General features: G+C 36.0%; 1 protein-coding gene across 2 annotated transcripts in view; it reads left to right on the top strand.

Moving 5' to 3' along the window:
• The window catches only part of VSTM2A (V-set and transmembrane domain containing 2A), a 50,264-nt gene extending 37,717 nt beyond the window's left edge, over window positions 1–12,547 (top strand). The window contains exons 5-6 of one of the 2 annotated variants that reach the window (XM_075744706.1): window positions 11,970–12,083; window positions 12,223–12,547. In XM_075744706.1, the coding sequence (XP_075600821.1) occupies window positions 11,970–12,083; window positions 12,223–12,227 (119 nt within the window). In that variant the 3' untranslated portion in view covers window positions 12,228–12,547. Of the gene's footprint in view, window positions 1–11,969 lie in introns of both variants that reach the window. The other variant, XM_075744705.1, reaches the window with a different exon arrangement.
• The last annotated feature ends 3,755 nt before the right edge of the window (window positions 12,548–16,302 follow it).

Raw genomic sequence — 16,302 nt, 5'->3', positions numbered from 1 at the left:
GTGGGGAGGAAGGAAAGAAAAGGGACGAAGCTTTGATGTGCCTCTCAACTAGAAATATTTGTCCCCAGATGGAAATGAGTAAGGCTGTTTAGCATGTGGAGATGGGGTGAGAAGACAGACAGACAGTGTCAAATAAGAGAGAGAAATTACGGCTATTTTTCCTTAGAACACTGCTTTTTAAAAATAAGAGAGTAGCAACACTAAAACTGCCTAGAAACCTCACAAGGACTAAGATTTGAAGAGCAGGGAGCCAGCCGGAGGCTGGAGCTTTTTATTGACAAGGGAATCTTGTCAATATAAAACAATCCCTTCATTAGTCCTTTTGAGAAAAGGAAAGATGTGAGAAAGAATGATATTTCAAGTCTTTAAAATAATACAGTGACTAAATTAAATAGTTACTAAACCCTCAAAATATCACTAGCCAAGAAAGAGTATTTGGAAGAAATAGGGAACAGGTTACATTTAGAATTTAGTCTTGAAAACACAAATTGTCAGGTCTTTGAATGACTATAAACCAAGTTTTTCCTTGGTTCGGCAAGAAACATCAACAATGATAAGAGAAATTTTTAGCTTGTAGGAGGTTTTTCACTGTCAAATTCTCCTCTGAGAATCTGTTTTGAAGCTGATTTTGTAGTGACAAATGGCAGGCGTCATGAATTGCCTCCTATACTGCTATAACATGAGGTTCAACTTTTCTTCAGAGTCATTCTGAGCAGTGATAATGATGGTGTTAAATAGCATGGGGGAAATCACTAAAATGGCCTCATATGGGCAAGGATGAAAAAGTACAAAAGGAAGGAGTTCAGGCTGTGTAAAACAGGGGGGAAAAAAGATTGTCAGCTCTGTGGTGAAGGGAAAAAAAGCAGAAGATAAGGAAAATTTTCATAATAAACCTATTACCAATGGTTTGGAACAGAAGAAAAATGAAACCCAAAACATTCCAGTTTATCTGATGAGAAAGTTGATTAGCTCAACAATCAACTGCCTCCATACTTAACTCAGTTCTACGGCATTAGTTAAACTATAGACCACACAAAGGAAGACAGAGATAAAAAGAAAGCACTCCTCCTCACTTGCTCAATTCTACATGGTAAAAGGAACAGAAATTATCACATAAAACTGTACATACTACCAATAAAATCAACATAAGTATACTGATCTGGCTAAATCTCTGAACATGTCACATCTGTCTCTAGTTATTTTGGTGTGTGCTAAATTAGCAATCACACCATGCAATTAATTGTACTTTAAGTTTACCCACATACTAGAGAACTTTAACACTTTCTAAACATATTTTTATCTCATTAGAAAATTTATCTCTGTATGATTTCTGTATACTGAACTATGAAGTCACTTCTTGCTTTTCCTTGTGAAAAAGAAAAAAAACTGAGAGGAGGTATGACAGAGGAAAATATAACTAAGCAGCATAAAGTAAGAAGGACTAAAATTGTTCACTCTCTTTTCTAGTGCAGGAAACAGGAGGTGTCCAATCAAGCCAGTATGAACATATTTCAAGACAAAGAGTAGGTGCAAAAGACCTTGCCAAAACTGATGTGGAACCTAGAAGTTCATATAGGTTCATTGGGAGACTAAAAAGGTTTATGGAAGAGAAATTCATTGTGGGTTACAAATGTGTGTAACTACATAGAATCAGGAGACTTCTAAAGTGGAAATAGATGGATGTTGAAATTAGCATTAGGCAGAAGCATTGTATTATAACCTTGTCCTGCTCTTCCTTTTTCCAAGCCGTTCACTTCTGGATGCTGTTGGATACAGTACACAACTCGGTCTTTGGCTTGAGCCACTACAGGTGTTAAATTTGTATAAAGTTCTCTAACTGATGTCACCCACTGATGTCTCCAAGTGAAACTGTAAATGAGTCTTTAAAGGTATTTGGCTCTATTAACTTCATATAGTCTAAATAACTACTTCAGGAATTCTTGAGACTTTTTTAATAACCTGCATCATTTCCTTCTGTTTCTACCAGTTTCATAAGGGAGATCGATCTATCCATATCTCTCTCTCTCTCTCTCTCTCATTGTTTATATATTACACAAAACCTCTATAGTGACCATATTTCCTTCTGCCTGTCTCTTCTGACAAAGTTTTCCACCCCTGTTATTCCTACGACTCTCAGCTTCTCAGAGATTCTGTTCTATATGCATTGAGTTTTACAGTTGTGCTGAAATCACGTTCTGTTCTGCTTTTTTTATTCTACCTGAAAACTGAAAATTTGCAATACTTTTCCAGTCAGGTATCAGCTTTCATTTGTGAACAGCTTTTCTTGAATTCAAATTCTCTTTTTAATCCTGTCCCCTGCATTACTTAGAATGAGTTTTAGATAGGTAAACTGAGACGAGAAACGTGCCAGTCTCTACAAAGATAACAAGAAGTAGAGAAATATTTTAAAGATTTGCTCAGCCCTGGAAAATTCTACAGGTAAAGTTTTTTTTAAATAAAATAAAATAAGTTTTATCTCCATTGTTTTGTCTCCCAACAGTGAGCATTCTGCTGCACTTGACTTGTTTAGAGGATATATCTTTGGCCAACACTTAATCTCTCGCTAGTCATATACATCAAGCTGGCTGTTCTGACAAGATTTTGGTATGGAACAGATTCTAGAAAATGTTTCATGTGCATACAAGATGAACTGAGACTCTCCTCAGCAATGGAAATTCAGTTAAACTGTTCATGTAGACACAGTCATAATCGTCCATTTTTATGCACAAAGAAGAAATACTAATTCGTCCATTTTAAAACTTGCTTTGTATAACTGTGAAAATGTACCAATCTCTCAACTTAGTTTCTCACATGGAAAGTTTTCCTCTAGACAATATTTTTCATATACCTTGATGAGATGAAGTAATACAAAGCTTTCAATTAAATAAGATCATAAATTGTCTTTGGTTGCTTTCCAGGGTGGTAAATTTGACTTCAGTGTCCAATTTGGTTATCTTTGCAGTTTGTCACTGGCCATATATAATGAGGCCAAATAAAAGTTATTTTTCTTTATTTATTAATACTCTTTCCTATTAATAATAATGATGATTTACATTCATATAGTCCTTTCTCTTATGCAGTCCTAATGTTCTTTATGAAGTACACATCACAGAATCACAGAATCACAGATTCACAGAGCTGTAGGGGTTGGAAGGGACCTCTGGAGATCGTCTAGTCCAACCCCCCTGCTGGAGCAGGATCACCTAGAGCAGGTTGCACGGGATTGCGTCCAGGTGGGTTTGGAATATCTCCAGAGAAGGAGACTCCACAACCTCTCTGGTCAGCCTGTTCCAGTGCTCAGTCACCCTCAGAGTAAAGAAGATTTTCCTTATTAGAATCACTTTATCCTGCACTGAATTTTATCCACACCTCAGCTGAAACATAACTATCTAGTAACATTCTGCCACACCTTCACAGAGGTTTAAAACAGAAGAGATCAACACATTAAGGTGAAAATGAATGAATAAGTTTTCAAATATATACAGTCTGAGTAGATTAATCTAATCTAATTATTAGAATAATGGTTGGTATGCTACCTTTACTTTTACAAAGAGCACGAAGAAAATTTATTAATTGATAATAGGCAGAAGATTTCATTTTATTTGGCATTTTACTTTTATGGCTTACCATTTATTAAACAGATAATTGTTTAAGAGCAAACATTTACCACTCATTAATAAGATATCATATTTACTTCCTGCTTTAAAGTTAGAAAATTATTAGCATTTAAAGATGCTTCCTTATGGTAACTTTGAAAATACTGACTCATTCTGGCAATGACAGTACAGCACCGGTTCCAAAATGAATCCAGTTTTCAAGATTCAGTGTTGGAGTGGCAGGCATGGTTTGTTTCCATCAGCATCTCCCTAATTCTAAGATCAGAATGAGTGGGTATTTGTTTAATACTAAATTAATACCTATAGCCCTGGGTCATAGAGTGCCTACCTGTGTACCTGTATAAAGCTACACCATCTTCACTGACAGCACTCAGTTGCATATATTATGGAAACTCGGAGTTGCTTACTAGCTTGCATACTTCTAACTTGTGAAGAATCCAAATCAGTTGTAATGCCAACATACTGTTAATAAAAATCAATGAAGTTCACCACCTGAAAAAGCAGCTATAACAATTTGCTCTTCTATCTTAAAGATCACACAGGCTTTTACATAAAATAATCTTAAAATATTGGAGCATTTCTTAAAATTACTCAATATGTCAAACTCAAAAGAAGAGAAAAAATCTTACCTCAAAACCCATCATCCAGAAAAATTACAAGCAATGCAATTTATTTCTACTTTCTCCTTTGTGCAATACTATGGCTTAATAGCACCTATCCATTGACTAGTCTAAATTTATCTTTTATTTCTGTATCTATCTACGTGTACAGCTAGACTACAAATGGTTCAATGAACAGAGTGTGTACTATATGGCAAAAGCTTTTCTAAGTCATTATTTACCTACACAATTTTGATAGCTCAAAGCCCTTTTTCTATAGACTGTTCTTTTTCTTTTAGCACTCATTTACCAAATGTGACTGGAGAGTCTCTTTCATTAGAGGCTTTTAGAAGCAGATTAAACAAACAGTTATCAGAAAGTTTGTTGTACAATTCATCCTATATTCAAACAGAAGAATGAACTTGGTAACTCTCAAGGTCCCTTCATCCTGTGTGGTAGGCTTTTACAAAAGTTAACAACAAAGTCAAATGTTAGAGATGACCTTGACAACTTTGGGCATGAACCACTGCCATGTCATATCAATGATAGCTTTTTCAATCAATTACAAGCTAGGATTAAGTGACACTACTGTGATTAATCCATATTTCTACACTTTTTTATATCTTTTATAATTATAGCATAAATTGTCAAAGATATTATGATAATAGATATAGCAAATACATTAAAAATATATATTTGGACACATGCATACATTACAGAGTATCAGACAGCAATGTGTAATCTAAGTTGTCAAATGTGTTTTGAAAGCTATGTTTCTAGCCCGGAGAGCTGTTCAGTGATTTGTTGAAGGACAGACATCTGGATCATTATAGTATCTGTATGAACAAAAAATAGACAGTTGATTTCACAGCCATTTTTGACCTCTCTGAATAATTTCAATCTGACTATGCAAAAACTCTTCCCCAAGCAGACAACAGCATTGTACTCATGTCAATTATTGTAAGCAGTCAATGTATGGCTGCTGAATAAGTGATTCAATCCTTACAGAATTGGTATTTAGATCTGGCATCTGTTTTTCTTGGCTTCTTTCTCTGCTGACTCTGCCAGCTTCTTAATCTATCTCCCTTTCTTTCCCTTACATGCATAGACATTTTTCCTTTGCCTCTTAATTTTCTGCAGCATGCAACACGTTGACCTGTCTGCTTCTCTGTGATTACAATTTTTCAGATGCAGTGTGCAAGTCATTCTATAATTCCAACAAGGATGTTTCAAGTGTCAGCCTATTGTTTGATTTATTGCTCCATACACAAAGGACTATGAGACAAAATACAGAAAGATCTGAATTCACTGTAAAAGGTAGAATACTTGGGGTAACAATACGATTTTTTCCTCCCAAGTGCATATTCCATAAACATATAGTTAAAAAAGTGTTAGGACACCATACAAGACATTAAAAACCTACAGCTTCAAAATTAGAAAGGCTGCAGAGGCATCAAAAGACTTGTTTATAGGTTTCTAACAGGGTTTTCATAGCGATTTCTTCTCTTCCTTCTCTTTAATTTAAAGAAAGTAAGGGACATTTCATCTATATGTATCCCGAGAACCTAAACAGCTATCAAAGTTAGACCCACCAGCTGCCTGAACATCTACAGACAATGCCAAATCTATCCACAGTACAGACCAATATGAGGTAACATAACTCAATACAGTGTAATACTGGTTGAAACTGCCCAGAATCTAGCAATCTCCTCTGTAGCCTACCCAGCTTCAGGCACAGTAGTTCAAAATGTAAACATATTGATAGTGACCAAGGTCAGAGACAAAATACAGGACTAAAAGCCCCACAGGCCTGACCCTGAAGGGCATTTCTAATGTTAATCCAGAACTCTAATCAGGTAGCCTGACAAAAAAAATCCTTACTTAAATAGCCAGTTAAGGTCACTAAATTGAATAGATTCTAATCATCATGTAGAACAACGCTAATCATATGGCAGCTGTATTCACTGTTCACTTTAGTATTACCAAATAAAATATTTGCATGCAATGTAAACAGAAGAGAAGACAGTTCAAAATTAAGTCCTTGGAAATGAAAAACAGAAGAACAATTGGCAATGACGACCACTATGACCAACATTTTCTACGCAGATGTACATGCAGGTGGCTCACAGACATGAGTAGATGAGCTGAAGCCACATTTTTGGGGATTTTGGAAAGGGTTGAGGAACTGCTTCCCATAATACCACAGTAATGACAGGAGGAAACAGAATTTCTAGAGGTATGTTTTGCAAGGATCTTGTGTAACGACTATTCTAAAGCTATTAAGCTCCAGTCATCACCATCAGTGGCAACAAAAGGGCAATCTGAGAAAAATAAAATCTTAAGAGACTAAGGGAGGTGACTCTAATGACCTATTTTATTGCTACTTAGCTGGCATTGGTTCAAGAAAGGTCACAAAACTCTTGAAAACATGCTTAAGTTTCTGTGGAACCTTTCAATAATGTCAGGGCAAAAATTAAAGGAAGTCTTGACATTTCTGACTCTTTTAGAGACCTCTGAAAATTATTATCTCCTCGTTTCAGTGTATGCCTGCCTCCTGGACTCTTATCCACAGGAAAAAAAGCCAACAAATTCATACTCATCAGTGGTATAAAGAATATATTTTCCTATTTTTATCTGTAGTATTGATATAACTTCACCTAATCAGTCACTTACCCCTTTGACTTTCACAAGTCCCTTCCAATTTACAGCATATTACTGAATCCTGAAGTACAAGGTCTGTTGACCCAACTACATCATCTTCTGGGATGCTCAGTTAAACACCACTACTTTTCCATGTGCAAATAAAGGATTTTTTTTCATTGTTTCAACAATTTCTAACCCTGTGCTTCCTTCTCTTATTTAAAGAAATTGATCTTCATTAGCTTAAAAACTCAATGACATTTAAAATGCCACATCATTCACTTTCAGCTCTGAAAGTAAAATAGCAGACTTGACTTTGGGAATTCCATCAAAATCCAATAATCCAACTCTTACATTCCGTGTCTGCTCTGCTAGTCAGCACATGAAGGAAGAGAGCTTCTGCATATGTCTACTTTACACAACCACATGCAGTAAAGGTATACTTTCCCCTCCTGTCCTTCCCCAAATAAAATGAACTTGTACTCCTAACCCAGCAACATTTCTCTGTGTGTGACCAGTATCCCCTGCTCCTGACCCCCAGTAATATTCTGCCAAGGATCCCCAAAAAAACCTATCTGTCCCCATAGTGTTGGGTGACACTGTCTGTCGGTATGTTGTACGTCATCTTTGAACACTCTGGGCCATAAATTCCAATATTTCATAGAACATTTTATAATCATTAGGATACGCTTTTAGAGAAAAGTGGAACAACAGAAGAAGTTGGTAAGAGAGAAGAATCAAGCCGGCATATAGGTCATTTGGCTCAACAGACTTAAGAATTTTCTTCTATCTGCCAAGACGGCAGTTAAATGCAATAAAGTTAATCCCTGGCAGCATATCTCAGCAAAATTTTCTAGAGCTTTTACATTCCCTTTGGAAAAAAACTATTTTTTAAGAGGCATGCCATTATTTCTTTCTCTCCAAATGAGTTATTCACTGACCTTTACTGACTATGCACAATCCTAGTAACATTTCACATGCTATCAGAATATTTATTTTATTTTCCAACACTACCTTTTCCAATTTTTTCTACTCAATATCACATTACAGAAAATGAAACAGGTAAAAATAATACGTAGAGAAATCTCTTTGAGAAGCCAAATCATATTCAGACCACCATTCCCAAGAGAAATAGTTTTGAATTCAGGGGAGAACTGCTATTCCCTTCAAATCTTTCTTTTCTGTCTTATGTATGTTCCCATCACTCTTGCAATTTCATAAACTATGGACCGAAATTGCATTAGCCTTTCACAGATAGTATACTGATGAGAAAGAGAGAGGGATCATAATTTTCTTCATGTTTCCATGTTGTGATTTCTTTGTTATGATATCTGTAACTCCATCACCAGTGTTATTTGTTAAATAACAAGATTAATTAACAATAAGACCAGGCTGTTTCACCTGGGCTAACATTCATAGGCCAGTATGGTTCTTCTGATGTGTATGGAAGTTACATATTAAATATATAATTAAATTTAAAGAACTCTGGTTTACACAAATAGGTAAAGTTTGCTCTGCCAAATCTCCATTTTTAACTGAAATGAGTTAAACAGTGCTCATTCAAAGTAAAGTCAATTTCTTATAACTTGTTTGCTGACAAATTTTACCTGTAAAATTATACTACATCTTACTCTATAATATATCTATAATACTTTACTTTTTTTTTTTTCCTGTGGTTTATCCAAGAGCAGTTTACCAAACTGTTATTATGGTCTGTGAGTCATAGAATCATGGAATTGTTTTAGTTGGAAAAGACCTTTAGGATCATCAAGTCCAACCATTGACCTAACCAAGTCCCAAGCCTAATTCTCAGCCATAAGCAGGAGTAACTCTGAATCCAGTTGAACAATAGAAAATTACAACCTCAGGGTCTCATTCTGTCTTAATCATTTAGAGTTTAGAGTGAGACCGTCACCTTCAAGCTCTGATTTGCTTCTATTATCTGTGTCTTTTTGTGCAGTTGCAAAATTGCAACACCTAGGTGCTCGGTTGACAACATCATTGTAAGCAAAGCCTCTCCTAATTTAATTTTATAACTTGGCTTTTGCAGACACTCTAGATTTTGATATTGACTGCATATACTGTCATTAGCTCAGTCAGTTTATGAGCCTACCTATGACTGTGCATTATGAAGAAGTGACCATGGGGAAGTTCTGCTGAATTGCAGGCATTTATAATCTTCCACGTCTCCTACCAGATTCTTCTTTTTAATGATGAAATATGCATCTTCTCTGTTATGGTACAGATACAACTATTTGATTTTTTTTTGTTGTTGTTAGTAAAGTTATATTATTCATCTTACACTACATGTCCTAACTCTTAGGAGTGCTCTATATCTTGCGTGTTCTGCCACCAGATCTATAACACATCTTCTTGAAACATCCCTTCCTACATCTGATTTTTTCTCTCATTTGCATAATGCTCAAAGATAAAACCGTTTTACTCCTTTGAATTTGCATATCTTAAGTTTAACTTGATTAGTTAAATTGGTATTTTTCTGCTAAATCTGAAGGATTACAATCAAGCACAGCAAGAATGATATTCATTTTTTCCCTAGTGTTCTTGAAGTTCAACAAGTCCTACTGCAGCAATTAGCTGGTATGCCTCTCTTTCTGTCTTTTGATAATTAGCTAGCATTTCAGGATTCTTATCCAACAAACAGGCTCTTAAGACAAAAAGTCCACTGTGTACTCACAGAAGATTCCTGCCTCTCTCCTTCTGAAACTGTGAAGAGCTCTTCTGTGCTGTTTTATGAAAAAGGAAGTTCCATGAACTGTAGGCAAAATACAGTAATTATTTATTTAAAGCAACTCCCTATAGATATTATAGCAGTAGGATGCCACCAGTTCTTCTTTTACTGCCTTCTACTTTCTGTGGAAATGGAGTCCAAGTGAGCTATAAAAATCAGTGTGGTATTTCCTGAACAGAAGCATAAACAGAAAGAGCAGGAGATTTGCTTAGCTGTTAGCTGAACTCTAGAATTTATGATTTCAACTAATAATAATCAGTTCAGAATCTATAGATAGATTTAATTTAAAGGATCATGCATTCCATTGTATAGAAGCAGCAAAATACTCAACTGATTGCTGTATTTTGCTATGGTGAGCATCTTCAACAGAAATGCTTATCCGGATCATACTTCCATAAGAACAGTACCTTCTATAAACTACAGCACCTTTCAGTATCTTTTCAGAGGAGGGCTTGGAAGAGGCAATTGGGCTACCTTTCAAGGACCTACAACTACAGAAAACCTGGGAGTAAGACATAGCTAAAGAAATTCACCTTAGTTGCATGTATTGACTCTCTTACATGAGTCTCTGGGGAAGATTTTCATTTCTTATGGGTAGTAGATGGTGAAAAAAATAATAATAAAATTTCTTGAAGGAGATAATTTGGTTATTTGATATTAACATGGAATTTACATATGGAAATCAAGTTCTAGAAAATATTCAAACTTTGCAAGTAGAAAAAGGTATCAATTTGCACCCAATCTGTAAAAAATCAGAACTGTTTTATAATTTTAACACACCTATTCTACCCATTGTAGCAGAACAGTGAAAACTATGAAGGGCAGAAAATTGAAATTTTGTTGGACTACTAAGGTGTGGTGAATTTCAGCATTAAAAGCCAACTGAAGATAATAAAACAGCCACTTGTTAATGAAGGTTTAACAGCATTTCTATGATAATTTAGTCTAATTTTAATTTAGAAAACTTCATTAAATCATTTGTTGTTTAAACTAGAGTATATCTTTTTAAGGAAAAAAAAAAAATCTAAGAGCTATTCATGATAACAAAATAGCTAGTGGCCATAGCTTCTGCTAAATTGTCCTAGTGTTTAGGGAAGCCATGATCCACAGTCTAAAACTTCATGCATCTTAATTTCAGAATACATGTGTCAAATTTTATTTTTCTAGACATTGTGTCTCCTTGCACGTCACCTCAGTTTTGAGCATCTGACGAGGAAGAAGAATTTGAAGAAGCCTCTAAGGTCCAAGACATTAAGAATTAATAAATATATAAAATAAAATATCTTTCAGTTATATTAGCAAAATTATCTATTTGAAATAGGAAACAAACAGATACCATCTCATCACTTCGAAAGAACTGCTATAGCCTCAGTCTACAGTTAATATGTGAATATCTTTATATGAAGCATCACCTAAAAGCATACTCCACAGATCGATTTAAAAGTGTGAATGATGTGAATTACTGGCACAATCCATATGAAAAAAATTTCACAAGGATCAGGTCATTCACTGTCTAGTACATGCTCCGGCTGTGCAAAGGTTTACAACATGCTAGCTGGTCTTTTGAGTACAATTCCAACACCACATCATAACTCCATTCTTTTACTGTTGACATCACATGCAAAATCCAGGGCAGTCACTCTGGAGGAGTAATTATAGGACCCCTAGGCTAAGCAGATATATCTTCAAAAAGCAGGATACTTGAGTGGATATCAAAGAATTTATTCCAGTATTTGAGCAGTGAAATTTAGTCTGGTAACCAGTATGTCACACTGCTGTCGCTCAAGAGTAGTATCTGACTATAATATGTCCAGTACAGTTACAGTGAATATGCAAGGTGTATCCAGCTTTATGTAAAACAAAGGATATGGAACAATTCCATAGATCACTTTTCCTCTTCCCCAAGTTCTTCCTGATCTCAAGCATTTAAAGCCATGTAAACAACCACAGCCAAAGAAAAAGTTTAGACACAGAAGAACAAAGTGTTTTCATAACTTTTTTTTTAATGTAATGTGTATATATATATTTGCTTAAAACTGCTCTTCTGCTAATCAGTTATACCCTTATACAACATTTCCTCTTTGCTGCAAAAGATTTGACTATGAATAACAGCTCTGCCACATTCTATTCAATGTGGCAACGTTCTTAATTCTAGAGACAAGAAGCTCCGGGACTGTCCTGACAATCTATTCATAGGAAGTTCCCTGTACTTTTTTGCATTTTTACTATGAAGTACAATTAACTCTTTGTCTTGCAGCACAAATTCTCAAGAATAGGTTCTCCCCCTGAAGAATTAGGTTCCCAAAACTCTGACTCTTATTCTGGTAATGTTCTTCTTTTGGAATATTTTGTACTATTTTATAGAAGACATCCCCAATTCGAATGGAACTATTGGCATCTCACAGGTTTTGCAGGCAGCACCATCTTACCCACAGTCCACTAAATGCATTCTTGGTCATTGTCAGCATTCTTTTACTGGTAAGTAGCTAAGTGAGTATCTACTTCTAAGGTCCCATACCTCTCCTTTGTTCATCAACATATCTAACTGGTCCACTTAATACTGTAGAACAGAAGGAATAATTTCTTTTGTTGTTGACAATTTTGTCTGTTTTTCTAGGATGAAAACTCCATGCTGATGATCCGCTAACAGCTGCAATATGAAATATAAACCGTGTTTCCTGAAAAACAGGAATTTTTTTTAGGTTTTCTTTGTAGTCTTGTAGGGTTTGCTTTAAGAATAATAACACAAATTGGTAGTAACAGCTGCCTGAGTATGAATCACAAGCACTAACCCAATGAAAAATGATGTGTAACATTTAGCAGAGTCAGCTTTCAGATGATTAGTGAACTGCTTCTGCACGGATATGGAGTAAATTGCAATGCAACTTCAATGACCACCCTTCATGATGGTTTGCTTTCCCATTCAGAAATTCTGTAACAACCAGTAATCTCTATCCCTGCCAGAACCAGGACAATGATGTATGTGCAAGGTGGAAAGATCCCACAAGTTTATGCTAGTTCTGCAATTCCAGAAGCTGGTGTTCGAATGGGTGTAAGTAGTAACTGCTTCACTTATTATATCAACCCAAATTTTAATTAATATACCGCATTTGTCTTGAGAGTTCAACATACTTCCACAAGGTAGAAAGATCTAAAATGTTCTTTAACCATTTATCAGGCAATTCTTATTAAAATATGCTACTTCATCCCCAGTACCCTGAAACAAACAAACAAATAATAAAAAAAAAATCCTCCCATGTGTGGTTTCAGTGGCATTGTTCAAAACAATCTTCATTTAGAATAAATCAGAAGTATGCTACTATCAAGTCAGCAAACACTGCTGCCGATTGTCAACATACCTTTTCCCTTTTAAGTAGCTTCTGTCATCTGAACACGTGTTATATTGCTCCCGCTATGCAGATTATACACTGCCACAGAATGCCAAGGAATGGAAGGTCGTTGGGCAAATCCCCCAATGTGCAGCATATGCTGCAGTCATGAAAGCTTGAGCCTTGTCACCTATTATGAATGCAAGGTGTTCCCAGCTAATGTGAAATAATTTGCTGTCACATATACAATAAATGTTAAAACCATAACCACAGTGTGAAATTAAGATATTTGTGTATTTGCTAATGGAACAGGCATTAGCAAACAATCCATCTGTAATCAGATTTTATTGAGAAATGCTAGGAGCATTTAAGCCTAAGAATTAAATTAAATTAAAGCTTAAGAAATATGTTTTGTTGGAGGTGCTATTCAGCCTTTTCTACAAAAATTTCACTTCACTTATATAAATCAATAGTTTTGTTATTATCTCTAAAAGAAGTAAAATCACACTTTAGTTTAACAACCTCTTAGTTATTAGACCATAGGGAATTCAAAACTGCTTCTCTCCTCATGCATAAAATCTTCAATAATCTATAAAATACTCTTTTCCTGTAAACTGTAGCCTTTTGACATGAATACTTGTGTTTCAGAAGCAGTAATTGCACCAGCTTGGACTGGATTACATGCTTCCTTCTAGTGCTTCTAGTTTGCTCTTGACAGTACTAGATCTTATCAAAGTATCTCTGTAGTGATCCTGACTGGGAAACCATTGTACATCAATGAGTTAGTGATATATATAATTATTCAAATGACCAAAAAGGAGGATGTTCAACCATAGACAAGATCTGCACTGCACGCCATACGAAAATCCATCTGAGGTTCATCCAATGATGCACGAAAGTGGGGTTCTCAGCATCTGAAGGGATATAAGATTTACCCGCTATCGATATTCCTCTTTTTACTCTGTGTTATTAAAACAGCTATTTTATTAAACCATTTGTTGTCAGACCTTTCTTACAGAGATACAGCAAGAACGCTGCACCATCTCCCTCCCTCTCTCACACATCCCTCTCCTTGCCCCAGTGCAAAACAATTTCTCACGGCTATTCTTGACTCATCTATCTTTTGTCTTTTGTTCTTTAAACAGAAATGGATTTGCAGAATCTTATGAGGCCGATTATCCCTTTTCCCCAAGAAAACAGTCAAAAATCCTATAGTTGCAGAGCTTGAGTTCTGAGGTAATTTATTCTCAGAGCCAACATTTTGAACTTGGCATATATTACTACACTATCACTGAGCAGGTAGTACAAATTATAACTTAACCTGGTTCACTGAGAGTCTACAAAGACAACCTGGATGAAAAAAACTGAGTTCAGCCATAAGAAGTCTTGACAACCTGGAAGGTAACACTCTTTCAATAGTCAATGGGCAGATGACTAATAGAAAAGGTGATATTATGGAATCCAGCTTTCAAAAACAAACTATTCACTGGGTGTTGTGTTCCTTAAAGGCTCACTTTGAGCAGAAGGAAGATGGCTTACATGTACAGCTTCTGATCTCACCTGAATTTACCCAGTGTAAACTCCAGAAATGGCTGCTTTTTAGCAATGGGAATACCATTGCAAAATGTACAGCTGACAAAGTTCAGGAAGGCTGGAGAATGAAGACTGCTGTGTAAAATCTTACAGCAGAATCCTTGAGGTTAGCCTTGAACTCCATTAAGAGGATTTCTTGGTTAACAAAAAACATTTCAAAAGAGTTATTATTTGGGGAGCTTCAAAATCAATCATGCTAATAGATGGTTTCATTTGCCTGAGAAAGGGCTGTTTCAGTACTGTGAGAGGGAACAAGGAACAGCAGCGAAGTTGGCTCTGAGCCACTTGGCACAGCGGTTCAGTGTACACTGCTCTGCATCACAGTGATGGAAGGACAGAGCTCTTAGAAAAGTAAGTGGACAGAATCAATCTCATATGAGGCAGCCAAAGACCTAACTGCCATTCTCATCTGAAGACTTCTTCATTAAAAAGAATGGATTCTCCCCATTAAGCAGCAGTCTTTGCTAATAAAAGTGACTGGTTATGTTCAAGTATTCATGGAGTAATATTGAAGCGGCAGATTTCCTTACTGAGAGTGTCCTGAGTAAGTAAGTATTAGATTAACTACACTTTACAGACTGGGCCAGAAACTCTTGCATATGTAAGGATTCAGAATTAAGCTAAAATCAAACTACACAGTTTCCACTCATTGCAAATGATGATAGGCTTTACAGAGCAGATATTCCTCACCTGACAATCTGCTCCATGGCCACTCTAATGCTAATGACACTGGGTCCTTAATGAGGCCAATGCCAGTACAGGATTCATCTGGAGTGGTGAAGGTCAGCTGCATCACTCTCAACATGCCTCCTACCAGCAGAGAAGCCTGAGGGGAAAAACTAACGGCCCATCAGTGGCACAGATGTGCCTGCAGGAAAATGTTCCTCTGGTTATTTATGGTTGGATAAAGTAATTTACAGAATCTCAGTGGAGCCAAGGGGCCATAACCAGTCTTGAGAATCTATTTTCTTTTTTTAATCCTCACAGGAATTTCGGCATACTGTAACTACGCTGCACTCATGAAATGTTCCCCTCAAAGAAAAAGTGGTTTCATCCAAACCAATTATGTGAAAGAGGTTTCTGGAGGGGGACTTTTGCAGAATATTGCACACTAGAAATTCAGGGTGAAATGCACAATTACCATGTGTTCAGTATAATCTATCCATTTAGTTGGGGCAAAAGAAAGCAGGAACTATAAAGGAGAATGGGATTAAAGAGACGATAACCCAGTGCCCTCAACAGTCCCCAGAAGTATCTCTGGCAAACATACAGTCTAATGTTAATGCTACTCAGGCAAAATATTCTGATATATACTAAGGTATTTTTTGAATGATTTCTCCACAAAAAAAAAAAAAAAAGGTGTATGTGTATTCTATATTTCGACTTTTGATCAGATAGAGGACAAAAGAATACATCAAAATCTCAACACTTGCCATGTGACAGAAATTCTCTTTACGGATCATTTCTACCACTGACTGGCAAGGATTTGTGTTTGATGAGAGACAACAGAAGCTAATCAGAAGAAAGGAATATGTCAACCTTGAGATGGACAAAGCTGAGATATTTCAGAGGATGCACCACAGAGAAACAAATAAAACATAGAAATAAAAGGAATCAGCACAGGAAAGAAGTGCAGGTTTGGGATGCAACTGAAAAAAGGTGGTTAAAGTTTAAGTACAGTCTTCCTGCTAATGGTATCAATTACTTTTTCTATCTTACCCCTCTAAACATAATTTATTAAGCATTCTTGTTACAGCTAAATAGTAGTCCTAGTA

Source organism: Balearica regulorum, chromosome 2 (assembly GCF_011004875.1).
Source record: "Balearica regulorum gibbericeps isolate bBalReg1 chromosome 2, bBalReg1.pri, whole genome shotgun sequence".
Classification (NCBI taxonomy): Eukaryota; Metazoa; Chordata; class Aves; order Gruiformes; family Gruidae; genus Balearica; species Balearica regulorum.
The sequence above is the reverse complement of the archived record's forward strand: the minus strand, read 5'-3'. Positions and strand labels throughout refer to the sequence as shown.